Consider the following 27,597-nt stretch of genomic DNA (forward strand, 5'->3'; position numbering starts at 1 on the left):
TACTCTTGGTTGCGGTGTGCGGGCTTCTCATTGCCGTGGCTTCTCTTGCTGCGGAGCACGGGCTCTCGGCGCACGGGCTTCAGTAGTTGCGGCGCACGGGCCCAGCCGCTCCGCGGCATGTGCGATCTTCCCGGACCAGGGCTCGATCCCGTGTCCCCTGCATTGGCAGGCAGGTTCTTAAGCACTGTGCCAAAAGGGAAGCCCCTTTCTGTCCTTTTTTAAAAAACATATGTTAATACTTACTGATAAAATTTCTCTGTGCGGCTTTTTAAAATGTACACACTGGAATCACATGAGTAATGCTATAAAACCATGGGGAGTGAGAAGGGGAAAGAATAGTGAAACTACCAGGCCCACTGGCAAGAGAAATCACTAAATGTCTGTGCACTCCACACCTAGAGGAGACAAGTCTAAGAAGAAACGGGGTGATTTGGAGGCAGTGACCTTGGAAGTTGGAAACTGCCTCATCTCCACTGTATCCTGCTACTGACAGGCTAGCCATTTCTAAAGAGCAGGAATTTTCCCTTCTAAGTCCCATTATTAAACCTCCAAGTGGTAATTTTTAAATATCAGCACCTCAAATTTTCAAAGATGACTGTCTGATTATCTAAGTTTTCTCCTCAAAGGAAAAGAAATTGCTTCGGTTACTGTCTTGAATGAGAAACGCCATAGTCAAGTGAATACCATTCTTTTCAATAATCATACTGATAATTTAGTGACCAAGAGACAGAGGTGGTCTAATGATGTCTTTTGCCAATAACACTCATCTTCACGTGGTGTTATCATAGTTAACAGCCTGTGCATTGGGGATTATAGAATATTAAACAGGATATATAGATACATAAATTATTTCCATCCATCCAGGGAAAGGAGATAAAGACTAAACACAACTCCACATACAAAGCATTGGGGGAAATGGACACAATAACTGGCACACTACATGGAAAATTTTAGTTCAACTACATTACAAATTAAATATGCTTTTGTCGGGGCTTCCCTGGTGGCACAGTGGGTTAAGAATCCGCCTGCCAATGCAGGGGACATGGGTTCGATCCCTGGTCCGGGAAGATCCCACATGCCGCGGAGCAACTAAGCCCGCGTGCCACAACTACTGAGCCTGCGCTCTAGAGCCCGCGAGCCACAACTATTGAGCCCACGTGCCACAACTACTGAAGCCCGTGTGCCTAGAGCCCATACTCCGCAACAAGAGAAGCCCCTGCAAGGAGAAGCCCGCGCACCGCAGCGAAGAGTAGCCCCCGCTCGCCACAACTAGAGAAAGCCCGCGCGCAGCAACAAAGGCCCAACGCAGCCAAATATAAAATAAGTAAATAAAAATAAATAAATTTATAAAAAACATATATATATATATAAATATGCTTTTGTCGTCTAGCCTGGGAACTGACTAACACTTATTAAATCAGTTATCAGTTTCAAATAACGAATCTCAAAGGCACCATTTGAAATACAACCTGTTCTTTAGCTGGGGGCTGCCTTATCAGCTAGATCAAATCTAATTTAATCCCACTTGTCACCATGGTAATGAGCCCTTTGCAGAAATGCTCAAAGACATTTCACGTCTCAAAAATTTGCCTTGTACTTCTTCACCACACAGAATGTCAGGAAAAGCATGCTTCAAAGGTACTATGTAATTAGAATGGCCTTTACAACAGGTACAAAGGAAATCATTCCTATTAAAATTAAATCTGCTTCATAACGACCTGCAAACTGAGTGAACAGCACCAGAGAAAGGAATCCTGAGGTGTTTGGACCCCGTACTCTAGTTTTGAAAGTCTGTTATCTATTACATTGCTTCAGATACGATTGAAGTGCCTCTCTTCTGGCTCAGATTGTCTATTTCTTCACTCTGAAAAGAAAGTGTGCATGTGAAAATCTGTGTTTGGCACAGGGCACTGAAATGGGTTTTCTTGTGGCTTTAACGTGGACTGACCAAAGCTTCAGCTAAAATGAGGCCAGGGATGGTGCTGAACTTAATGAAGACTGGAGCCCAGGAGCTACCTCTGGGTCACTGCCGCATGGTCACTGCTGCATGAGCTTTAATCCTGTGTTCTACAGGGCTTCTAGGAATTCTAGTTGGCTTTGAGGGATCCATTTTGAAATTTAATTTGAAGTCCAGCATCTGCAGAATCTCTGTGGTTATTTTGACTAAGTTTTCAGATGCCTGCTTTTTATTAGGAAGATTTTTCTTTAGTGACTTGTGTCAACACTATTGTGTGTTCACCCAAGAAAATAAATGAAAGCATTTAAATTAAACTACTTTAATCTCTTTTTTGGCTCCTTGTGACCATATTTCCATAATGGCTACCATACCGTACAGATTCTAGTGTTATCTGGAAGGCTTCTAGCAATAAAGCTGTAAGGCTAACTTAACTTGCCCCTGGGGTCCAGCCAGGAGAGCCTCTTGGGAGAAAACTTGAACACTGAGAGAAGAAAGGCACTTGGGAAAAAGCAGCTGTACGAAATTCACTGGCAGCTCGTAGATGTGACTTGACTAAAAGGTATAAGATGAATTCAAGGGAGTTCCCTGGCGGTCCAGTGGTTAGGACTCAGTGCTTTCACCGCTGTGGCCCAGGTTCAATCTGTGGTCAGGGAACTAAGATCCTGCTAGCCGCACGGCAAAAAGGAAAAAAAGAATTCAAGAACAAAGCAAATATCTCCACTTACGTAGACCAAAGTTCCAATACATACCATCAAACTTCTTGTAACGGGACGCAAAGACAGCTTGCAAATGATTGCACTGTTCACCGACCACACTTTTGAAATCATCCTTACTTTGCAGGTTGTACTTCTCCTCCATCTCTTGGGAGCAGCAGGTATAACCCTGGGGACAGATCTTCAAATGATCACCTGGAAGATAAAATGTAGGACAATCAATCTCCATCATCATTCATCAAGTCCAAAACGGAAGAGTTTGATTTAGGTGCACATGCTTGGCTTCATTTCTCTCCGTGATGTTCCTGCAAAGGCCCAGGCATCATGCGTTATCTAAAAAGTTTCATTATACTGAAAATATTGATCTCCTTCTTGGAAAAATAAGATAATGAAGCCATCTCCAAAAGACACAAGAACTTTCCAATCAGGAAGATTGTCATCGTACAGGAAAAATCAGTGTGGCCAGTAAAGAGAGTATCATTCAATGTCAACGGAAGGCTCGCATAAATTCTTCAGAGATTTTATGCTAAATACTGTGCAAGTCATGCAAATGAGACATAGTTTTTCTAGCTTTGGGAGTTTACACTACAAGAGAGTACCGTTAATGAAGAATGATTTGTAAAATACGTGACAACAAGCAAAAACTGAGCAAATATATAAGCAATTGATGTGGCAAACAAAGCAAAGGGATAAGTGCATTTCAAGGAGTTGTCAGCCAAGAGGAAAGAATGGAGTCCACGCTGGGATTTGAGTCTATGGCAAGTCACAAAGGGGGATGTTAAATGATTCTCAGTTTTAAGATTTTCTTGTCCAGCATCTTCTGTACAGATGTTAGACACTATAATATTGACCTTTATGATTGTGTGCAGTGTAGCCACTGGTCCAAATACAGATGAATGGCTTCCAGTAAATGTCGCCTTTAGGTAGCCCTAAGGGCCAAGAAAATGTCAAAGACATGCAGACCATCTGCCTCCCCTACACCAACGGCATTCTGTTTGTGGTTTGGAACTGAGAGTTTGGAGAGCTTCTGCCTTGTGTCTCCTCTGTCACAGACCACGCCTCTCCCTCATAATGACCAAGAGATATGGCGCCACTCAAAAATAACCCCACCAGGTACTATCACGTTAGTCACACCAATACTCACTTGTGGGGTATAGGTGCCCTCGTATCATTTTCTACAGATGTTTATAAGGATTCACCTTCACTGTTCCTTCTGTTACTGCAGTTCATGTTCCATGACAGACAAAAGGGGTCTGAAAAGACCTAAGGTCTCAGGAACTCAGGAAGGCATATACTGAAGACATATGAACCTATCAATGCTAAGTGTGTATAATAAATCAAGGGAGGAGGGATGAAGAGCAAAATCTTTTTAACAACACTAATCATGGACATGAACTGGACCAGGAGCCGACGGCCATTGCTGCTTCTTGGCTGTGGGTGCTTAGAGGAAATAAGTCTTCACTTCGGACAGGTACCAAAGTAGTTTTGCGGAGGGGGCGGATTTCAAATAACATGGTGTTGGCAATTTATTTGTCGAACACTAGTACGGTCAACTGCACAGATGCAACTAATTACATAATCAGATCTATTCCTGATCATTCTTCCTTCCTGGCAATTCAAAAGTAGGGAGAGTGTTATTGCCAGACAAAAAACGGGTATGCCGCATTAAAGGACTTTTAAAGAAGGGGAGAAGGGAAACATTCTTCAAATAACTTCCTCATCCAGAAACTGCTAAATGCTTCATTTGGCATTTTTGAAACCCTTGGTCAACTGATAATTCTAACAAAGGCGGGGGGGGGGGGGGGGCGGCGGCGGCACAGGGAAGAATGTGAAAGAGTTTAGAGCTGTGAGGTTGCGGAACATCTTAGATCTCATTAGTGGAAGAAGCTTAGTTTTCTGGAAACACCTTGTTACAACCAAAAACAAAACTGCCTCTTGACTGGTTATAAATGAAGGAGGGGGGGGGGGGGGGGGGGGGCGGCGGCGGCACAGGGAAGAATGTGAAAGAGTTTAGAGCTGTGAGGTTGCGGAACATCTTAGATCTCATTAGTGGAAGAAGCTTAGTTTTCTGGAAACACCTTGTTACAACCAAAAACAAAACTGCCTCTTGACTGGTTTAACAAGTTCACAGCAGGCCTTTGGTACTGGGACACCTAATTAACAAAGAGATATCCAGTTGTCTCCTGGCTTCAGGGTTGAGGAGCTCCCCAAACACAATCTTAATACATAAAGTAATACAAAGGACCCCCAACTAGTACAGTACTTGATGTAGCTGTATTAAAGAATCCATATCACTCTCACACACCACAAAGAAAATTAACTGAAATGCTCACAATGAGAACTTAGGACGTACAGAACTAGGTAAATTAATTATAATAAGAGAGCAGCTACTTTTTTAAGATTTTCACAGGCTAAAATTAATCACAGGCTGGTTTTCAAGCCCCTGCAAAGATTCGATTGTGGTAATGCACTGAATTTCCAAGGCAAAACAGTTCAGAGTCTGGAAGCAAATCTATATTCACCTAATCTTAACATGGTTCACACATACAATAAACGAAAGGGTCATTCATTGGATCTTAGCAAAATAGGCGTCTATGACCAAGGAAAAAAAACACCCTTTCTGGCACCTCCAACGCACAGACACACACACAGAACCTAAAGCCAGAAAATTCGAAGAGACAGCAGGAAAGAATACTTTTCTACATATAAGAAGGTGCTAGATGTTGAGAGTTTTAAATTTTTGGCACTGAACAAACACCCTTCAAAAATGGGTCACGGCAATTAAAGTTTTACTGGTGACTGACTGAACTAGCCAGCAGCTAAACAAAAGGCCCGGGCACTCCACCCACCACCTACTCACCAGGGGCCCTCAGCAGGACCTTCGGGAGGCCTGCTGATATCTGAACACTGGAGCACATGTACTTGTTTTGGCAAAAAACTAAGGAAAAAGAGTCCACTTCCATGTTACAGAGAAGATCTTTACAAGAAGACTCTGTCTAATGGTAAAGGCTTGCCTTGTGGAAAGGGTGACAACAAGGTAGATACCTGGCTAATGTTTCTGCTGGCAAAGTCATCTTCCCCTGAGTGCAAACAAGCCACTCCAACGGGTCACTTCTGCCCATTTGAGCCTTGCATACACCACGTATTCTGTCTGTGTTTCTAAAAAGCATTCCTTGAAAATGTAATCTGGCATTCTTGCCAAAAGCCCTGTCCAAGACACACTTATGAATTAAATCCCAAGCCACACATGGGCCAGTGGGGATTCAGTGCCATAACCAGTTTCCGCTGATGAGAAGTTACTAGGAAGGAACAGGGGACAAGTCTTGGTGCATCTGAAAATGAAACTACAGCTCTGCACTGTACTAAGAACTCGAGCAACTCATTTGATTTTTAAAACTTGAATATTTCTACTGTAACACCAAAAATGATTTCTATGATTAAAAGCCAGGGCATACGTATCAATGGAAAGACATTCCATTTTGCCTGTTGGAGACTGCTTCTAAAATGCTCTGTCTGAATGAGACATGCTTTTCGTTTCTGGAGACCTCCTCTCAACCTGGTGATCCTGTATACTTCTTATTTAAGAAGGATGTCACAATTTGTTTTTTAGGCTGAGAGCGTTGAGCACGGGGACGACAGGATCCAATGTGGGACAGGAAGATGACAGCCACTGCAGGGGAAGCGGTGAGCTCACCCATTTAAAAAGGGGGGGTGGCCCTAGAGGATTCTGATACATACTCTTCCTGAAGAATTCTAGCTTGAAAGGCTGAAGCATTAGAGCCACAGAAGAACCGGGAATCGAAGTTCATCCAATGGTTTGAGTCAACAGTGGGTTATGATCTACAACCATCATTTTGCCTCCTCTATTTCCCTAACTCAACCTCCTGCTTCTGGGACCTTCTGTGTTCTTCTCCATGGCCCTGTTCTGTCTGCTTTCCACTCTCTTTTCACTCTGCTCATCCTGTTCTCTCTTACCACACTCCACCTCTTCTAACTGCACATAATGGTGAAACCGAAGGACTTTTTTGTTTGTTATACTTGTTGAGAGTTCCCTGTTCTTAATTTTAAAAGCAGGTGAATTGAAGGCTTTATGGATTTCTAAGAAAGCACCTAAATTAAGTTGCTTTTTGTACATGGCCCTCGATTAGGGTTTTTCTTTGTGGGTCAGTGGCCCTCAAAAGAAAAAAGGTCCCTTAGCCTTGTCCTCGGAGGCTTGGATGAGAGTCAATGAAGCGTGCTTTTAAAGCTTAACTCTGTGGCATTAAAAACAAAAAAAATCACTCGAAAGAGCCAAACTTTTTTCAGTCACACCAGCTCTGTGTAATTTCTCTTTAGTCTTAATATCAATGCCTTCATTTTTCAAAGCTGAACAAAGACAATCATCACAATAAATTACTACTCAATCCTGCCGAGTGTGTGGATTGGTTCCTTTTTTTTTTTTTTGAAGCACTTCAACTCAATAGTTAAAGAAGCAGGCATTGAATATGAGGAATCTAGTCCATCCTTTAACAGGGCTCTGCCGCGGGCAATCTGTAGAACTGTGCTTTCTCATTTTATTTCATTTATTCCTCTCACCAAAGGCTGGCTGTGATGTACAGATGGGGTGCAGATAATGTCCATTTATTTCCAGTTACTCATAACCCACCTGCCCACAGAAAATGTTATAAATGGTGGTTACATTCTCAGGCCAGCTCCCAGCCTATTTACTACCAACGTAACTACTTCTAACTGTAACTTCTTTTTTTTTTTTCAGCTTAGTATCATATTTTATTGAAGATGCATTTAAAATAACATCCAAATTCATGTCTTTTTTACATAAAAGGACATTTTCTGTCAGTGTCATGTAAAAGACGAGTAAAGGGACATTATTAACATATTTTATAAGATTCTCCCTGATACACCACTATACCCCGATTTATTTTTTTCAGTAATACTTCCACATTTTACGTTTATTAAAGCACACATGTACTTTGTTTTTTTTATACAGCAGGTTCTTATTAGTTATCCATTTTATACATATTAGTGTATATATGTCAATCCCAATCTCCCAATTTATCTGTAACTTCATTTGGAAGTCCAAGTAGAAGCCAAGAAAATGTCTCTCAGATTCTCACACATCTTGGGGGAGATGATGATAGAGGTATACTTGTAGTTACCACTAGGGTGTCAGCTTTCTATACCTGTAGGAGATGAAGTAAATGTCTTCAGGATAACTCCTCCAGAGTCCTAAATGGAGGAAACAGTGCCAGAAATTTTTATGGGACACAATGCAGAAAACCCAGGCGTGCCTGCACCAGCACGATTTGGACAGCAAACATTCTCTGTAGCCCAACTCATTTTCCCAAAAATGCAACCAAATGCCTTTGGTAAAGAAGAGACACACAAACTGCACCCTAAGGGTGGGGGCTGCAGTGAGGGACATTTGAGAATAACAGACTGGAAAGCACTTAGGAAAACTGCCAATGTAAGAGATTCGATTTTGCAATGGCCTTTCATGCAGAAAGGGATCTGGAGAAAACTTAGCTCCTTTTTTGTGTGTGTGTTTTAAAATTTTATTTTCTTGAAGTAGAGTTGATTTACAATGTTGTGTTTAATTTCTGCTGTACAGCAAAGTGACTCAGTTATACACACACACACATATATATATTCTTTTTCATATTCTTTTCCATTATGGTTTATCACAGAATATTGAATATACAGTTCCCTGTGCTATAGAGTAGGACCTTGTTGTTTATCCATTCTATATATATAATAGTTTGCATCTGCTAATCCCAAACTCCCAATCCTTCCTTCCCCCTTGGCAACCACAAGTTTGTTCTCCACATCTGTGAATCTGTTTTTGTTTCACAAATAGGTTCATTTGTGTCATCTTTTAGATTCTACATATAAGTGATATCATATGGTATTTATCCTTCTCTTTCTGACTTTACTTTGCTTAGTATGATAATCTCTAGGCCCATCCATGTTTGCTGCAAATGGCATTATTTCATTCTTTTTAATGGCTGAGTAATAGTCCATTATCTATATCCACCACATCTTCTTAAGCCAATCGTCTGTTGATGGGCACTTGAATTTCTTCCATGTCTTGCCTATTGTAAATAGTGCTGCAATGAACACTGGGGTGCAGGTATCTTTTTCAATTAGAGTTCTCGTATTTTTCTGGATATATGCCCAGGTGTGGGATTGCTGGATCACATGGCAACTCTATTTTTAGTTCTCTGAGGAACCTCCATACTGTTTGCCACAGTGGCTGCACCAATTTACATTCCCACCAATTGGGCAGGAGAGTTTCCTTTTCTCCACACCGTCTCCAGCATTTATTATTTGTAGACTTTTTAATGATGGCCATTCTGACTGGTGTGAGGTGGTACCTCATTGTAGTTTTGATTTGGATTTCCCTAATAATTAGAAATGATGAGCATCTTTTCATGTGCCTACTGGCCATCTGTCTGTCTTCTTTGGATAAATGTCTATTTAGGTCTTCTGCCTATTTTTAATTGGGTTGTTTGTTTTTTTGTTATTAAATTGTAGGACCTGTTTTTATAGTTTGGAAATTAAGCCTTCAGTTGGTCGCATCATTTGCAAATATTATCTCCCAGTCTTTTCATTCTGTTTATGGTTTCCTTTGCTGTGCAAAAGGTTTTAAGTGTCATTAGGCCCCATTTGTTTATTTTTGCTTTTATTTCTGTTGCCATGGGAGACTGACCTAAGAAAACATTGGTACGATTTACGTCAGACAATGTTTTGCTGTTCTGTTCTAGGAGTTTTATGGTGTCTCATCATTTTGTGTTTATTTTTGTGTATGGTGTGAGGGTGTGTTCTAGCTTTGATTTGCATGTGGTTGTCCAACTTTCCCAACACCACTTGCTGAAGAGAATGTCTTTTCCCCATTGTGTATTCTTGCTTCCTTTGTCGAAGATTAATTGTCCATAGGTGTGTGGGTTTATTTCTGGGCTCTCTATTCTGCTCCATTGATCCATATGTCTGTTTTTGTGCCAATACCATGCTGTTTTGATTACTGTAGCTTTGTAGTATTGTCTAAAGTCTGGGAGGGCTATGCCTCCAGCTTTGTTCTTTTTCCTCAGGATTGCTTTGGCAATTCCGGGTCTTTTATGGTTCCATATAAATTTTAGGATTATTTGTTCTCGTTCTATGGAAAATGTCATGGGTAACTTGATAGGGATTGCATTAAATCTGTAGATTGCTTTGGATAGTATGGCCATTTTAACAATATAATTCTTCCAATCCAAGAGCATGGGATATCTTTCTATTTCTTTGAATCATCTTCAACGCATTTATTAACGTTTCGTAGTTCTCAGCATATAATTCTTTTACCTCCTTGGTGAAGTTTATGGATACTTAGCTCTTGACAAGGGGTTTTAAAGAAGTGAATTTAAAAAGCTTCCAACTACTTGATACTGTGTCTTTTATTCCGTAGGCCTAATGGTAGTCTGGGGATAAGAAGACTGATCTGGGGAGTAAGAAATATGGGTTTGAGACCGTCTGTGTCTTTTATTCCGTAGGCCTAATGGTAGTCTGGGGATAAGAAGACTGATCTGGGGAGTAAGAAATATGGGTTTGAGTCCCAGCTCTACATGATTCACTGTAGGCTCTTAAAGAAGCCCTTTGTAAAGAAGGAAGCATTATGAATACAGTGCAATTACAAAACCAAGACAAAAATGAAGAGCATCTATTAAACTGATAAGCTACTGAATGAAGTTCTCCAGGAAGAGGCTTTTCTGATGACTTGTACTAGGTGAGGCAGAGGGGCCAGGAGAGCAGCACCTTCTTTCTTCCAGCTACTTCAGGGAAATTTCTTATTGGAGGCAGAATTTAGGGGAATAAAGATAGCCAGAAAAGAGAGCATTATCAATTAGGAGTTCAGAGGCATGCGTAAGTGATGGGGAACTGATGACAAGTACGTACAGACATTTATTTAAAGGGCCTTCAAAAGAAAAGCCTTGGGAGCCTAAGGAGACATGATGACGAGATATAATGTGGTACCCTGGCTGGGATCCTGGAACAGAAAAAGACATTAGGGGAAAACGAAGGAAATCACACAAAAACTTACACGCAAATGTTCATAGCAGCATTATTCAAAATAGCCAAATGTCCAACAATGGACGGATAAACAAAATGAGGTGTGTCTGAATAATGAAATGTTATTCGGCCATAAGAAGGAATGAACTTCTGAAACGTGTTCCAACATGGTGAAATCTGGAAAATACTATGTGAAGTACGGAGCCACTCACAAAAGTCCACATATTGTATGATACCATTTACATGAAATGTCCAGCCTTGGTCAATCTATAGAGACAGAAGGTGGGTTAGTGGTTGCCTGAGGCTGAGAGGGGAGGCGGGTGGGCAGGGGTTACAGCTAAAAGGTGTGAGATTTCTTTCTGGGATAATGAAAATGTTCTAAAATCGATTTTGGTGATAAACGCACAGTTCTGTGAGTATATTAAAAGCCACTGTATACTTTAAATGGGCGAATTGTTTGGGCTATGAATCATACCTCAATGAAACTGTTAGTAAAAAAAAAAAAAACTAAGGAAATCGGAATAAGATATAGACGTTAGTTAACAATAATGCATCAATATTGGTTTATCAATTGTGACAATGTACCACAGAAATGTAAGATGTTAATAATAGGGGAAACTGGGTTTGAGGTATAGGAAAGCTCTGGGTTATCCTCGCAAATTCTGTAAATCTAACTCTTCTAAGATAAATTTTATTTTTTCAAAAAAAGCAAGCTTTGGACTTCCCTGGTGGCACAGTGGTTAAGAATCTGCCTGCCAACGCAGGGGACACGGGTTCAAGCCCTGGTCCGGGAAGATCCCACATGCCGCGGAGCAACTAAGCCCGTGTGCCACAACTGCTGAGCCTGCGCTCTAGAGCCCGCGAGCCACAACTGCTGAAGCCCGAGTGCCTAGAGCCCATGCTCCGCAGCAAGAGAAGCCACCGCAATGAGAAGCCCCTGCTGGCCGCAACTGGAGAAAGCCCACGCAGCAACGAAGAACCAACGCAGCCAAAAAGGAAAAAAAAAAAAAAAAAAGCTTCAGTTTTCAAAGTAAAAAGGATCAATATGTGGGGTGGGCTTTCATCAGTATTACATCAAACACTTGATGTAATTCTGATATTGGGGAGCACCATCAAGCTATTACTTGCTGCAGTAATTTTCCTAATCCCTCAATTGCTACTTTACTCTTTTCCTAGTTTTTATTTGTTCTGAAGGTAAAACAATTCCTTGCCGTTGGTCTAAAGAGTTACCGAAATAGTTTCTGTTCACTTTCTAGATCTAAATTCACATAGCCACAAAGTGAGCTAAAATTCAGGTTGCTGTATAACTCCATCCCCTCCAAGCTATCTAAGAACCCCAGGAGGAATATACAATGCTCTGCTTCATGGGAACAAAGAAAGAAAATCTCTAAAGGTTTTTAATAATCCCAGGGGGATGAGGGAATGTACACATTAATCCATCCTTCCTCCCTTGCAAAACAGCAGTGAAATGACTGCATGTAATGTGCTATGCACATCCAAAGCCTGAAGCCATGTGACCTAAACCGTAATAATAAAGCACATAAATTACAGTCATTATGGAGATGTATGATTTGAGATCACCTACCCATCAGTAGGAGAAATGCAGCCAGTTAGCATTTTGCAAAACCTTGCCGAAATATAGCTCTGGAGGGCTTTGCTACCGATTATTTTTAGGTCCACTAATCCTGCAAGGTAGGCTAGAAGGCCAATCAGAAACACATACATTTCAAAAATCAGTTTTATTATATTTTTCTAAGAATACTTCGTTTAAGTGTAGTTGGAAGAGTTAGGGCTGCTACTTTAAAACTCCACACTTCATTTCAGTGAGCTTGCAACAGCTTTAAAATCCACCTCAGATTGAAATCAAGCAGGGCTTTTTATTGCTGTATACTGATAAGCACATTATGAACCAAAGTTTTTATCTGACAATCTTCAAACTCCATTTTAACTGTACCAAAGGTTCACTGAAGAAAGGCACATCAACCAAACTGAGTGAATGACCTGAAATGCATACTCTGACCTTATGTTACCATCACTTTAGAGCACGTAGAGCAACTGCATCTATTTTGCACATTTCCAACCACTTCGTCCAGGTCCAGGACTCAACAGGAATAATAATACTGGCAGTCAACCCAAATCTCTTCCACAATTCTGAGGATCCAGTAAATACTACCTAAGCTAATAAAAGGCTCCCGGAAATGTGTTGGTGACTTGGGTGGGGGCGGGTGGGGGCGGATAGGGGCAAGCAGGAAAAGAAGGAGCTCGTTTTACAAATAACGAAGATCTTTCTCCTGTCAGTGATTCAGGTGCACATACCTGGAGTAGCATCATTTGAGAGTTTCTCTCGAATACTAGTTTACGATCTCCGCTGGGCTCATCATTTAACGGAATGCCCGAGTCCAAATATGCCTGTTTCAAATTCAGCTACAAATAAAAAGTAGCCTAGAGAGGAAACACCATTGGCTAGAACATTTTTTTTCTTTGGTGCCCAACAGTACTTCTTCCTGGAACCTATGTACCCAAGCCAAGTGTCCTAATTACTGGTAGACCGAGGCCTCGTGAGGGCCGTCTCTAAGACAGTGAAGAGAGCAGGCTCAGAGGGTCTCGGGGATTCCTGGGACGGGAGGGATGCTGGCCCCCAGCATCTTGCCCTTCCTCTGCACCCCTAGTGTACACTCTTACAATGATCCCTGTGAGCAGTCTCCTGCGGGCAATCACATCAGACCTCAGAGAAAGTGGAGGAGGAAGGCATCCTCAGAAAAACACTGGAGACACTCCTCTCCTCCTCCTGCTAGGGGTCTGACCAAACACCAGACTTCACTTCCAACAGGGAGCGATTTTCCTTATTATCTCCTAATCGTCTCTAAAGAAACCCCCAGGAGCCCCATCCTAAGATAACCTGCCACAGCCGTTTAGGTTTCACAGCAAGATTGGAAAGGGTCAACAGCTGGGTACCAAGTTTATTCCAAGTGTAGGAGAAAATGCAGTAGGTGGGTGGGGAGGCGCTAATACAAACATTAATTAATGCCTTGCGTTTTATATGCGTGTCACGGGTCGTGTGGGTCATGAACATTTTCAACACTGTTTTCTCTTTTTTTAATGCCTTTTTTCAGCTTGGGTAACTGGAAAAATAAAAACCCTCCTTAACTTCTCTTTACTCCCCCTTTCATGACATACCTAAAATTCCTCCCTCCAGAATACAGTGTGAGAATAGGTTTTTAGTAAATCTACTTTCTAGGAAAAATATACCTGAATAACAACATAATCATTCATTAGGAGTTCTCCCACAGATATTTTTCCAAATGGCTACTTAGAATGCCTTTACCCTAAGTGATAACAAAGTTCACTGCCTCACGTAAAGAAAAAATGATTCTCTAACAACAGATTTCAAGCCACACGAACCATTCTTTAAAATTCTAGCCAGGTATCGATGAAATGGCAAAGGGGAAAGAAGAGTTACTTTTTCAAAGTCTGTCCTTAATTAAAACCCTTAACCCACCTGCACAAAATTCTTGTTAAAGGTCACAGTAAGTTACAGCTTACTCTAATACAGATCCGCATTTAAGGACTCTTAATTGGTCTCCCTTCCCATGGACATGGGCCACAGTTGAACGGGGGTTAATTTTTATGGCATGAGATAAAGATGTTTCTCAACCTTGGCGCAGGCAGATGGAGAAAAGGCAGAGCCCTCATTTTGCAAGGCTGAGTTTTCCCAACCCTCAAAAAAGCTCCTCTTCACCATTATCTAGTATCCTACCACCTGGGCCTGCCACCCTTGGGGCAGACACCCTAGAATTCAGTCCCATTTTTGTTGCCAAAAGTAAAGTTTTCAATGTACATTTCCTCTTTTAGGCCATTTACTACAGTCTTAAGCAAAATTTGTCTCCATCCTAATTTTGGAGAGAATGCCACTGTTAATGTGGCTATACAGAGGCTTGACTTATTTATCCCTAACCCTTTGCTTCCTGCCTTGAAGCCAATCATAGTATTTGATGGAATAGCCCCACAATTCTGTGGTGATGCCAGTTATTTGACGTTTCCTTGGCTTGCTGTGCAATCCCACAAAGAACTTTTTGAAAGCCCAGGTAGATCACATTCACTGGTTTCCCTTTGTCCACATACGCTTTAGTCCCTTGAAAAACACAAGGTCATTAATCAAGCACAGATTCCACTTATAGAAATGATGTTGCCCTTCCTAGCAGATTAAGTTTGCTTAACTTTCCAGTGTTCCCATTCTCTATTATACATTCTACCTGCTTCCCTTTATAAGTGAGGCAGCCCAGGTCTGATGGGCATTTATTTTAATGGCCATCTCCCTATTTATTCTAATGACCGTCTCCTTGGCGCCATTCAATTCCCCAATCTCACCTTTCAGAATCTCTCCTTTAGGATCAAGCCTGCTGATTAATTACATTTGATTTGTTCATTAAGATTAAAAAATTCAGTACATTTACTACTTCAACCATTCCACCTCAAGAGATTATCTGGAAATGGAACCCTGTCCTAAAATTCTCCCCAACTCTATATCAAAGTATTGGTTCACTTCTCCCAAACTAACCTTTGGCCCAATTTGACAACACAAAAAAATTGTTGGTGCTTAATGCAGTATTTACCCAGTGCCTCTTACGTGCTAGATGCCATTCCTCAGTGCAGAAAAGGCAAAAGGCTTGGTCTCCACCCTCTTGAAAAGTACAAGATGAACAGAAGTGGATTTTATTGTTGCTCTATAGGCTTTTTCTCTCTCCCTCTTGCTGTATATTCTGAATCACTCCACTCCTCCACCCTCACCCCACCAAAGATCTCTGAGGTCTTCTGATCTCATCTAGAAACAACTCAAGTTCGAAAGACAGGAGGAGAGGGGACATTATCCCAGGCAAATCCACCCAGCCCATGCTTCTTACACTGGGGCATCAACAGATGTGCCTCAGGAGGTGCCTTTGGACAAACTGGGAGAGATTCATCTACTCAAATACAATCTATACGTTGCCAGATATGCCGTGGCCATTTTTTGAGTCATCCAAAACTAACAGAAGGTACTAGCTTGGACTCAAAGCAAAATCTTGCCATGAGCAAACTCCTTGGGGATCTACTTCTGCTGCCTTTCTTGGTCAATAAAGCAAAATCCACAATGGAAAAACTTCACACAAATGCTTTACTTATTTGGCTTGACAAATCACGTCACTGAACACGCAAATTAATTTAAAAATGCCATCTCTCAGACGATGTTCATGCTTCAATTTTTGAAACGTCTCTAAATCTCAATCTGGTCCCTTGATGATGAGCTTCCTGAACGTTATATTCCAATAGTCAATAAATCACTGGTGTGACACCCCATCCAACTTCTGCAGCTGAGGTCAGAGGAGAGGAGCTTCTGTGCCCTCAAGTGACTGACAAACCAAACAGCAAAGGAATTGAGAGACTTCATAATTCCTCTCTACCATGCTAGGAATAATCCCTGTTTGTTCTGGGCTCTGAAACTGATAAAAAGGTACTTAAAGTCAAACGTAAGGTATCAATTAGGAAATTCTTCGGCTGGGCTGTCATGCCAGCCATCTACCATTTTCCTCTGGTTTAAGTATCACAGAGAAGGGAAAAATAAGGGCAGATCTTGGGCACTAAACAGATTAATGTGATTACTTATTTATGACACACCAAAAAATTTACTTCGTTACAGAAGAAGATGGAAAAGTGACTGACCTTGCCAACAAGTGACAAGGAAAAGAGAGAAAACAGTCGTTCGCTCTGCATTCAAGCCCCCACAGGCCTATTCAGTTCCTGACCATCCTCAGATATAGGCCGGCCAGATCAGAGTCCTCTTAGTCACCCCAGAGCCACAGAGATAGATATGAATGTTCCAGAAAGCAACTAGTGCATCAGAGGTACCCTGGCCCTGTTTCCTGCAGAACTGTCAGAAAACTAAGAATAAAGGGGCTGCCTGTTCCCGTGTTTTGCTTTGGGTGGGGATGAAAGGAGAGAGGCCGTTCTGCTTTGGGCCTCGAAGAAGACAGAAAGGTTGCTGCCATAGGGCTGACACTGGAATCACTGTAGAATGGTGTCTGTCACAGGACCTAAGAGAAGTACCAGAGCATCAGAGTCTGGCCAGGAGACAGTCTGGAGGCCTCATGTTCACAAATTCCAAGCATCAGACAGCTTTCCATGGGCTGGAGCAATGGGAGAGTAAGTACCTGTTTCATTATTTCAATATCCAATTGCCTTCCATAAATCTTTTGGGTCATGGGCCAACTACTCGTAAAGCAACTGATTTGGTCAAATATCTGATCCCAAAGAAGTTCCAATTACTCCTGCAGTCTGAGAATGTGACTCTTCATCAAGACCCACCAGCTAATTTAGGATGAGCAACCACCATGGGGGATGGGGAGGTTCAGGCTGCAGGGGAGAAAAGAAAGCTGGTATGTGACCCAGGGCTAAGTAGTGGCAGGGCCACCTGAAGCTGATGCTAGTGGCAATCTGGCACCAGGGCCTCAAGTTCACGGTAACTCCCATAAAGCAGAGGGACACGTTTTTCTCTCCAGTTTCCACTACACGGAGCCTGCAGATGGCACACAGCATTACTACTGCCAATTACTGACTATAATTATTGTGAAAAGTCTTTGATGTGATAGCAAAAATTATTAAAATGGCCCTTCTTAGAAAAGAAGGGCAGTAAATACAGCCTCCTTTGGAAAATTCAAGGACCCAATTTCATACCAGGACTTTTTGCCAGAAAAGAAGAAGTCACTTTAATATACTTGTTTTCGGCTCCTCTCCTTGAAGATGTTTTCTCCTATGTGAAAAATGAATAATGGGGGCTTCCCTGGTGGCGCAGTGGTTGGGAATCTGCCTGCCAATGCAGGGGACACGGGGTCGAGCCCTGGTCCGGGAAGTTCCCACACGCCGCGGAGCAACTAAGCCCGTGAGCCACAACTACTGAGCCTGCACTCCGCAACAAGAGAGGCCGCGACAGTGAGAGGCCCGCGCACCGCGATGAAGGGTGGCCCCCGCTCGCCACAACTGGAGAAAGCCCTCGCACAGAAACGAAGACCCAACACAGCCAAAAATAAATAAATAAATTTATTTTTTAAAAATGAATAATGGTATGTGGTTTAGGGTGTATTTTAAGAATATACTTAAAGGTACTTCAAAGGAAAATAAAAACTAAAGTAACTTTCTCCTTGCAGACACACACACCTATATTTGCACAAGCTCCTAGTTTTTCCGGATCCCACAGTAACCCACGAGAGGCAATTTTTTAAACTGTCTTGGAGGATGAGAAGAAACAACAAGCGACACTAAATGTGTCTTGTTTTAAAAATAACACTGGGCGGTGCTGCGCTTATCTGTTTGAATTAGTAAACATTTTAGTGTACTTAAATGAGCATTGGTAACTAGACATATGAAAGAACGGAGAATAGCTTACTTTGTCCTCTTTGTCTTTCATAGGATCCTAAACCGTGCAAGGTCACATTTTTAAAAAACATCTACCTAATCTTATGTTTTAACTCTGAGCCAAGGTGGCATGATCTCAAATAACAGCCAATGTTACAGGAGCATATGCATTACCATGGCGAAAGATTTTCGATCACATTCTAGAATCAGTTTCAATGTAGTAGGGAAGGGCCATTCCAAAAGCTGAATGTCCAGCATTATAAGCCCTGGTTTTTGCAAATGAACAGCTTAAGTTAGAATGAGTTCGACCGGGTGATCTGAAAAAAAAAAAAAAAAAAAAAACCTTATGTTTTTGCCCATGGGCGTTTCTATGTTTAATATATTACAATGGACACAGCCCAATACAAAAAGACCAACTAATCATATCGAAGTTTAACCCTACTACGATAAGTTCAATCATATAGAATATGATTTTGAGACCATCATTAAGTAAGCCTGGAAAAGAACCACAGCTCAGTCTCAAGTTTCATAAACATACACGCCAAGGGGTGCTCAGTGACACAAGTCTTTCTGGGTTTCCATTTGGCCTGATGACTGAGTGGGTATGGGTAAATGGTGGGTATACTCTTATAAAAAGGCATTGTTCCATTACTGTGAGATGAACCTCTGTGCTACCATGATCTGTGGCCGCAAATGTAAACAGAAATTATCTCAGGGATTATTACAAAATGAGCCTATGGAAAAAAAATAATGAGCCTATGTTTGTAAAAAATCATGATGCATTATTGGTTAAAACTCTTTATAATCGTTTTGACAACTGTGGTAGCCCTGGAATAGCATACAGAACTCAAGCTTCAGCATCACCAAGGTTCCTCAGTCAGACCAGTTCATTACAAAACAAATGAATAAAGTCACAACAAGCAGGAAACTCAAACCAAGAAAACTGAAAAGCTTCCTAAACACAGTACTTGTTCCTGAGTCTTTGAGGCAGGAAGGCACCATGTTATACGGAAAGCATCAAGGCTTTGGAGTTACATAGACCTGAGTATGAACTGAATTCTGTTGCTTACTAATTGTGCAACTTTGGGTTGACCTCTTTACTTCTAGACTACTTCTTCTTTTGTAGAATAGGGACAAAAACAGAACCTACTTCATAGATTCATTGAAAGCGTTATCGTTGAAAGCGTTATCGTTGAAAGCATTAAACTATATATGTGTCAAACGATATATAATATATATACAATATAAGCATTATACTATATAGTGCCTCACTCAATAGTAGCTATTATTATAAATACTGACATCAAAAGATGCTATAGTCATCTCTCCGTATCCACAGGTTCCACATCTGTGGATTCGACCAACCGTGAATAGAAAATAGGTATTTTTTTTAATTCTAGGGACTTCCCTGGTGGTCCAGTAGTTAAGACTCCGTGCTCCCAATGCAGGGGGCCCGGGTTCAATCCCTGGTCAGGGAACTAGATCCCACATGCTGCAACTAAAAAAAAGATCCCGCATGCCGCAACTAAGACCCAGCGCAGCCAAATAAATAAAGTATTTTTTAAAATAAATAAAATAAAATTCCAGAAAAGTCCCAAAAGGCAAAACTTGAATTTGTCGTGTACCAGCAACCATTTACATAACATTGACATTCTATTGGGTATTATAAGTAATCTAGAGATGATTTAAAGCATATGGAACGATGTACTAGGTCATATAAGGGACTTGAGCATCTATGGATTTTGGTATTCCTGTTGTGGGGTGGGGGGGTCCTGGAACCAACCCCCCACCCCAATCCCGAGGAATGGCTGTATATTCCTCAGAAGGGGGGGTCCTTTCTATGCTTCAGGGTTCAGCTACATTTAATCAAGGGAAGAGTGTTGTTTTCCTGTTGTGATTATTACTACTATTAGTAGTAGTCTTAAGAAGCATTGCTTCTAAAAATTACAGAAACAACCAGCAATTTAGCTTTATTTAGCCCAAACACAAACTGTCCCTTGGTAAAAATTCAGTCTATAGCAATATCACTTTGGGATTACAGACTAGAGGATCTTTTCTTTAGTTTTGAAATGGCTCTGTTATAAAGTTGGAGATTAATTAAAAAACAAAATAATAAAGGTTGATTCATATGAAGTTGCCATTATTTCAGGTCAAAAGGGTGAAATATCAACTTTGCATCAACATCCAAGTATTTCTACAAATAAACTAGGAATCATTTGCATTCTAGAACTCCTGCACTCATGAATACAAAAGACTGAAATAAGACATTCCTATTTACTTACTTAAATATGCATCTTACTTTTTAAAAAAATACATGTGCCTGGAGTACATACTATGTTAACTGCACTATCCTGACAAATGATCAGTTCTTTCTTAATAGCCAATCACTTTGTTGATAGAACACTCTGCTCTATAAAATAAAGGTGGATGATTCAGAAATTTAGACTATCTAAGGATAAATGTGTATCAAAGGAAAACAAACAAACAACCACTCACCGGGAGATGAAGGGAGTTTGTTCCCTATCACATCAAAGAAAGGGAGAACAAAGATGGAAATGACAGCTCCCCTGCACAATTGTGATGCATTTCAGTGCTGATTTTTTGATGTTGCTGATGAGAGTATATTGACCTCAGAGCGTCTGTCAGTTTATCATCTGATCACCTCCTCCTACTCTCTTTATTTCTTTAATATTTCTGTCAAATAGGTCTTTCTCTACTAGGTTTTAGACTGGGGCCATAGATTTCCCTGCATTTCCCCTACACAATTGTGCATATAATTTACAGACACGAGTGAGAAAAGGAAAACATCAACATAATACTCACCTGCCAGGATGTAGAGGCAAGGTTTGGAAAATGAAAATTGCTCCCTGAACAAATGTTTCCATGGGGTGGGGGTGTGCGGGGAGGGAGGGGTGGACGGGGGCCTGGGATACCCTGGCCGTGGTCCTGGGTAGTATATAGAAGTTAGTTAGGCACCAAGGAACTGGGTAAACAGTAATGTAGCGGGAATCCCAGCACTATGAAATTCAACAATGCCACGGGAGAGGAAAAGACAAGTTCAAAATTACATGGATTTTTCCCATTTTAAAGTAAGAAGCTATGACAAAACTGGGCATTACTGAGGGAGAAAAAAAGGGTTCAAAAAGTAAACAACAAGCAAGATGCCTGGAGACTGGTTTGAAAATAGGGGGTTGGGAGGGGGGGGAACCTTTCCTTATTGTTACTTCAGAGTGAGTGCTCCCAAGCACTTAGATTTTGAGGAGAGGGCTGGAGAGAGAAGAGAACTGTCATCATGGCTAAAAGGCCAGAGTAAAAAGAAGTAAAGGTATCATCGATGAAATAAAAAGCTAGTCCCGTACTGGGTACAGAGAAAAGCCCCAAAGGCATAGAAGGTTAGACACAAAATAAAAATTAGGCAGGAGCCACTTGCAAGAGATTGCAAAGCCAACAGAGTAAGAGAGGAAGCCATTTAGAGCATCCGAGGACCCACTTAATCACAGTCACACGGCTAAAAAGGAGATGCTCAAGAGACTGAATGAACTCTTTGTCTTGGAAAGAGATTCGCATTCCCAAACCAGAACACTGAACTCGGCAGGTCAGAGGTACTAGATCAAATAGTGGTAAACACGATGCTCTGCATCTAATCACAAACCAGGAGTAGATAAATCACTGGGACCAGATGGTATCCACCAGCCAGTTTTGAAGTCACTCAAGGGTGAAATTGTTTTGGCCAACATGTGTCGGCCGTCATTACAAACAGCCACTGCGCCCAAGAGACTGGTGCTTGTCAACGCGATTCCCATCCATAAGAAGGGTTCCAGAGGGGACCCTGGGAAGTAGAAACCAGTAAGACTCATTTCCATATCAAATAGGCCGGCCAACTTTACAGTAAAGGTGAAATCAGTGCATATTTACAAAAATAAAGCCTGGGAGGAGAGAGAACACCAAATATTTTGGCAAAGGAGAAAAATCCAGTTCATCTAATAAACTAGAGCTTGTGGGGCTGGTGAGGCAAGGAGAATATGCATTTGAATAAAGGGGACCCTGACACTGAACCTTAGAAGATACAAAGGAGGGCTTCCCCGGTGGCGCAGTGGTTGACAGTCCGCCTGCCGATGCAGGGGACGCGGGTTCGTGCCCCGGTCCGGGAGGATCCCACGTGCCGCGGAGCGGCTGGGCCCGTGAGCCACGGCCGCCGAGCCTGCGCTCCGCAACGGGAGAGGCCACGACAGTGACAGGCCCGCGTACCGGAGAAAACAAAAAACAAAAAAAAAAAGATACAAAGGAGATAAGCAAAATTCCGAAGTTCGATAAAAAGAAGTTAAGGGAGGTGGAGGAGACGAAGGAAAATAAATTAAGGTTTGGTGTGGAAAGATGGGAATATTACTTTTTTTAATTACACGTATGGAGAGGCTTTAAAAGTATTTTTTATGGACTCCCGATATATTACACTCATTCAGTAAACAACCCTAGAAGCATAGCAATCGCTCACACATTGCCTCAACCTTTGAGACAACCCAATGAGCAAGGGAAGCTGAGGTTTAAGAACAACAACAAAAAGAGGAAAACAGAAACAGTCAAAGTCTGTGAAATTTACTGTAGAATATTGGAGCCACCCTCTGGGACGCAGCCTTTATTTTGCACACAAATATTCCAGTTGCATATTTAACCAAATCTGCTGTCTGATTTCTAGACCTTCAGTTCTGCCCTGGGTGAAAAAGGACAAAGAGTGAACCCCAATCAAGGACAGCTCAAGTGACAGCTGAAAACGGAGGCAGAAGCAACACAGGCAGAACCTTCTAGGGCCACTTAGCTTAGGGGCAAACAGCTCCTCATACTTCAAAAACCCCTAAGGACATTACTGCATTAGAGTATCATTTATTAAATGATTTCCCTGATGACCCTGGGTCTTCTTTAATTAGTTATGGTTTTTATCATTCTGTTTAATTAGGCAGGAGAATAAATATTTCAGAAATATTTTCACTGAGATGTTTAGAACATCTTCAAAAGTTTGTTTGATGTGTAAAAGAACAGTTATCTAGAAAAATCTGTTACTCCAAATATTTCCTTTTCAGATGAAGCAAGACAACTAACACATAATATTTGACTGCCACAAGTGTAAGGTCAACAGTTGTCCGAGGTTACAACTCAAGAGCTTCACAAAAGTTCTAGATGTATTCAGAGAGACATCAATGGAGTGATTTACTAACGAAAACTGGTTTGTTTTGTATACATTTAGATCCTTAGATTTTGTTCCAAAAAAGAACATTCCTTGTCCTTCCACCTAAGTGTGGTGTCCTTGCCAGAGACACAACCGACCAGAGAGCTGACCCAGGTCATAATGCTGTTTTTCCTTTCAAAGGGCTTCAAACAGCTGATTCACATTACCAGAAATCTTAATCCTAAAAGATTTAAAAGAAAAGTTAAGTAAACATGAAAATAAATTTATTTCTCAGAATGGGCTTGTTTATTTCTACAAACACATATTTTCCTACTTGGGAAGAGAGACTCCACTGTCTGCACTTCAGACCATTCTTAATTTCTCTCAAGACAACTAGGTCGTAGTGAAGGAAACAGATCTGAAACATTCAAGAAGAAAGCAAAAATAAGATGCTTAAGTAGAGCCATTTCTCAAACCATATGCCTTAGAATAAGCCACTGTGCACACACCAGAAGAACACCATAGCTGTCTGAAGTGCTCCAGGGAAATAAAATGTTAGAAAACCTGGGTAATATCAAAGACCAAAATTACCAAGGTTTCTGGAAGACCAAATTGCATAAATTCTATCATTCATTCATTTTAGAGTACCCCAATGCAAAAATGGCTCATCTCTCACAAAAGAGAACAAGTGACAAGGCAGGACGCTCAGTAAGGAAAAGACCCCCCCAAACAAATTACATCTGATAATGGAAACAAAAACCTGGAAGGAAAAGGACAGAGAAGGGAAGAAGCAGGAGAAAACAGTAGCTCACTATTTCTCATTCTAAAAGTGCCAGTGTACCAAATGTTACCTGCCACATCTGTACCCTATGTGTAACATAAACACAATACAAGTTCAGAACGGTTTTACAATTTTAAATGGCCCTGATTTGGAGACTGCACTTTGATATAAAACCATCATGGCTCCCAGTCTCACAGGGCATTTTATAAATGGACATGTGTGTGGTCATAGATGGTGCTTAGCACTGATATTCGGAGATCGTTTCTTTAGAACAAGGCCCTCTTAACAGTTCCTACTTCTTTAGCAGGATCAGACACTAAAAGCACCAGACTGATGCCTTGCTAAGGAAGGGATGAAAAGCTTACACACTGCCAGCATTTCTGAGGGGAACGAACAAACATCCTCTGTGAGGGATGTCCTGAAAACAGCCCTCTGTGATGGCTCACACAATCTTTATTTCCGGAAAACCTACACAATGATGACTTTTCAGTAAAAGCTTGTAAACTCCTTGTTTCCTCTCAGAGTGATGGTGAATGGGTGCTGCTGTGGATATGGACCCACTCCACCTCCCACCCATTGCACAGCTGTCTCCCACCACAAAGAACAGGTAAGTCAGGTCAGGCGAGCCAGGCTAAGGGCAGAAGGGGAGGGCAGGGCAGAGACGATGTTCCTTTTGGTAAAACAAATGGTGGTGATGGATTGCGGTTCTGACAGAAAGCTGAGGCATGAGGAGAGCTGGGACTGCCATGGCAGAGAGGCCAAAGGGTGCCTGGGTAAATCATTGTCAATGCCCGGCCTGGATCAGTAATAAGAATTAACCCCACATGCATTCCCTCGCCCAATACTCTGAGAAATCAGATTTGTTTTTTAAACGTATAGCTCTGCTATAGGCTGAATGTTTGTATACCTCCACCCCCCAAACTCATATATTGAAACCTAATCCCCATTGTGATGGTATTTGGAGGCGGAGCCTTTGGTCATGAGGGTGGAGCCCTCGTGAATGGGATTAGGGACCTTACAAAAGATACCCCAGAGGCTCCCACCAGACACGACTCTGCTGGCACCCTGATCTTGGACTTCACAGCCTCCAGAACCGTTAGAAATAAATTTCTGTTCAGTCACCCAATCTATGATATTTTTGTTATAGCAGCCCAAAGTGACTAAGCCAAGCTCCTTTTCTTCCCCCCTTCCCCAGATACCCTCACAATCCTTTCATTATGAAAAGGCTACGCTATTTTTCCCACCGCTCAACTCCCAACATGACCCTTCATTCTCTGGGGATGGAGAACAGTGAAATAAGGTTGCATGTAAGTAAATGCCATCGAAGTTTCCAACTACTAAGAACTGGAAGGGACTTACGCTCTTGAGATCACATTTCCTCAGTCTATAGAAGAGGAAATGAAGTTCCCTGCAAATGTGGATGAACTTGTCCAAGGTGGGACAGTATCAACTTATTTGGTTAGGGCTAGAACCCTGGTCTCCTGTGGTCCAGCTTGTAATTCTTCCATCCCATCAGTCAGGTGAACCCTGACATTAGCCATTTGAGAACTGGACATTGGAAATGATGCTACCATGCTGCTTTCCACTCCCACCCTGCAACTTCTAAAAATCCTAATATAATTCACATATCATACACTTTGCCCACTTAAAGTGTACGATTCAGTGGGTTTTCGTATGTTTAGAGTTTGGCAACCATCACCACTATCTAATTCCAAAACATTTTCCTCACCCCCAAAAGAAATTTCATACCTATTAGCAGTGACCATCACTCTCTCCCCTCCAGCTGCACATACACATCAGCCCAAGGCAACCAGTAATCTACTGTCTGGCTCTATGGATTTGTCTATTCTGGACATTTCATATAAAAGGAATCATACAATATATAGTCTCTCTGTACTGGCTTTTCTCACAAACCATAACGTTTTCAAGGTTCAGCTGTGTTGTAGCATGTATCAGTGCTTCATTCTTCTTTGTGGCTGTATAATATTTCATCGTATGGCTATACCTTAGAGGCATACCTCAGAAATATCGCAGGTTTGGTTCGACCACCACAATGAAGTGAGTATCACAACAAAGTGAGTCATGTGAATTTTTTGGTTTCCTGGTGCCTACAGATGTTATGTTTACACTATACTGTGCCTTAATTTTACATGCCTTCTTTAGTACAGACCTTAATTTTAAAATACTTTATTAAAAATGCCAAAACAATTACGATAGTAAGGCCAAAGACCACTGATCACAGATCACCGTAACAAATATAATGAAAGTCTGAAACACAGTGAGAATTACCAAAATGTGACTGAGACATGAACATGCAGGATTGCCACAAACCTTCATTTTGTTTAACAAAACCAAACCAAACCACGCAATATCCGTGAAGTGCCATAAAGTGAAGCACAGTAAAATGATGCAGGCCTGTACTTTGTTTATCCATTCATCTGCTGATGGACATTTAGGTTGTTTCCACCTTGTGACAAGTGTGGATAATGTTGTGACAAACATACTTACATTATTTATTATAGTATCAGATCTTTATTTTGATACTGGACACAAACATTAATAGGAAACCACCTTTACAGCACTAAAATCTCAGTAATCCCCCAATTTACAGTTTTGTTTTTCTTTTTTCTGCCCAAAGGGTTTCAATTCTCTTAGGTATGTACCTAGGAGTGGAATTACTGAGTCAGGCCAAAAAGTATGTTGAATGCCATCCACAGACATTTTACAGTTAAGAGTCCCATCTGAAATGACCTCGCACACAAGCTTAACACAAGTTATTGGTCTCCACAAGCTCCTCTGGCCACCAGAAAACAACAATGCCATTTAAATTGGGAGTGATGACCAAAACAAAACAAACTCCAAAACATGGGTTTTAATCCCTCAACTAAGAAAACACTTAAATATAGTCACTACTTCCTGTTTTCATCCTAAAATTTAGCCAGGGCATTCAGAACTTCAATACACACACACAATTGTAAAACTGGAATGAAATAGTAAATAAGACTCAGATAACACCCCCCCCCTCATTTCCTTAATAACTCTCATGTGAATTACATCTTTCAGAAAAGGTAAAAGGAAAACATAATCAACTTTCCAGGTCAGAACACAACAAATTATCCCAAAGATATCCAGATATGAATGCTGTTGAAAATCTAAGAATAGCCACTGTTTCTAACACAGCTGAAAACTGAGTAAGAAATTTAAGACAGTCTCATTCTCTAACAAGAGATCCTACTAATGCAAACATTATCAATTCATTTTAGGAGAATGGCTTGGGTGGGTAAAATGTCATTCTTGTCAAAGGTGGTGGGAGGCAGCAATTGGACAGTCACAGAGCTTGTTGATTTATTTTCTTCTGAAAATTCTTTTTATTCATTACTCAGGCTGCCGGGCAGAGCATTCTCCCTGATGACAGCTGCAGAATTTCAGCCCCAAAGCCAAATAAGTAATTTTTTACAGCCTCCCCCAATTTTTTTTTTGTTTTGTTTTTTTTTGCTTGTTTGTTTTTGTTTTTTGTTGTATGCGGGCCTCCCTCTGTTGTGGCCTCTCCCGTTGCGGA

At 41.3% G+C, this 27,597-nt stretch overlaps 1 protein-coding gene across 1 annotated transcript in view; it reads right to left on the bottom strand.

The window, feature by feature from the left end:
• The window catches only part of GPC4 (glypican 4), a 110,616-nt gene that overhangs the window by 34,504 nt on the left and 48,515 nt on the right, over positions 1–27,597 (bottom strand). Inside the window, exon 2 of the mRNA XM_024128101.3 lies at positions 2,707–2,865. Coding sequence (XP_023983869.1) covers positions 2,707–2,865 — 159 coding nt within the window. The remainder of the gene's footprint in view (positions 1–2,706; positions 2,866–27,597) is intronic.

This window comes from Physeter macrocephalus, chromosome 21 (assembly GCF_002837175.3).
Source record: "Physeter macrocephalus isolate SW-GA chromosome 21, ASM283717v5, whole genome shotgun sequence".
Classification (NCBI taxonomy): domain Eukaryota; kingdom Metazoa; phylum Chordata; class Mammalia; order Artiodactyla; family Physeteridae; genus Physeter; species Physeter macrocephalus.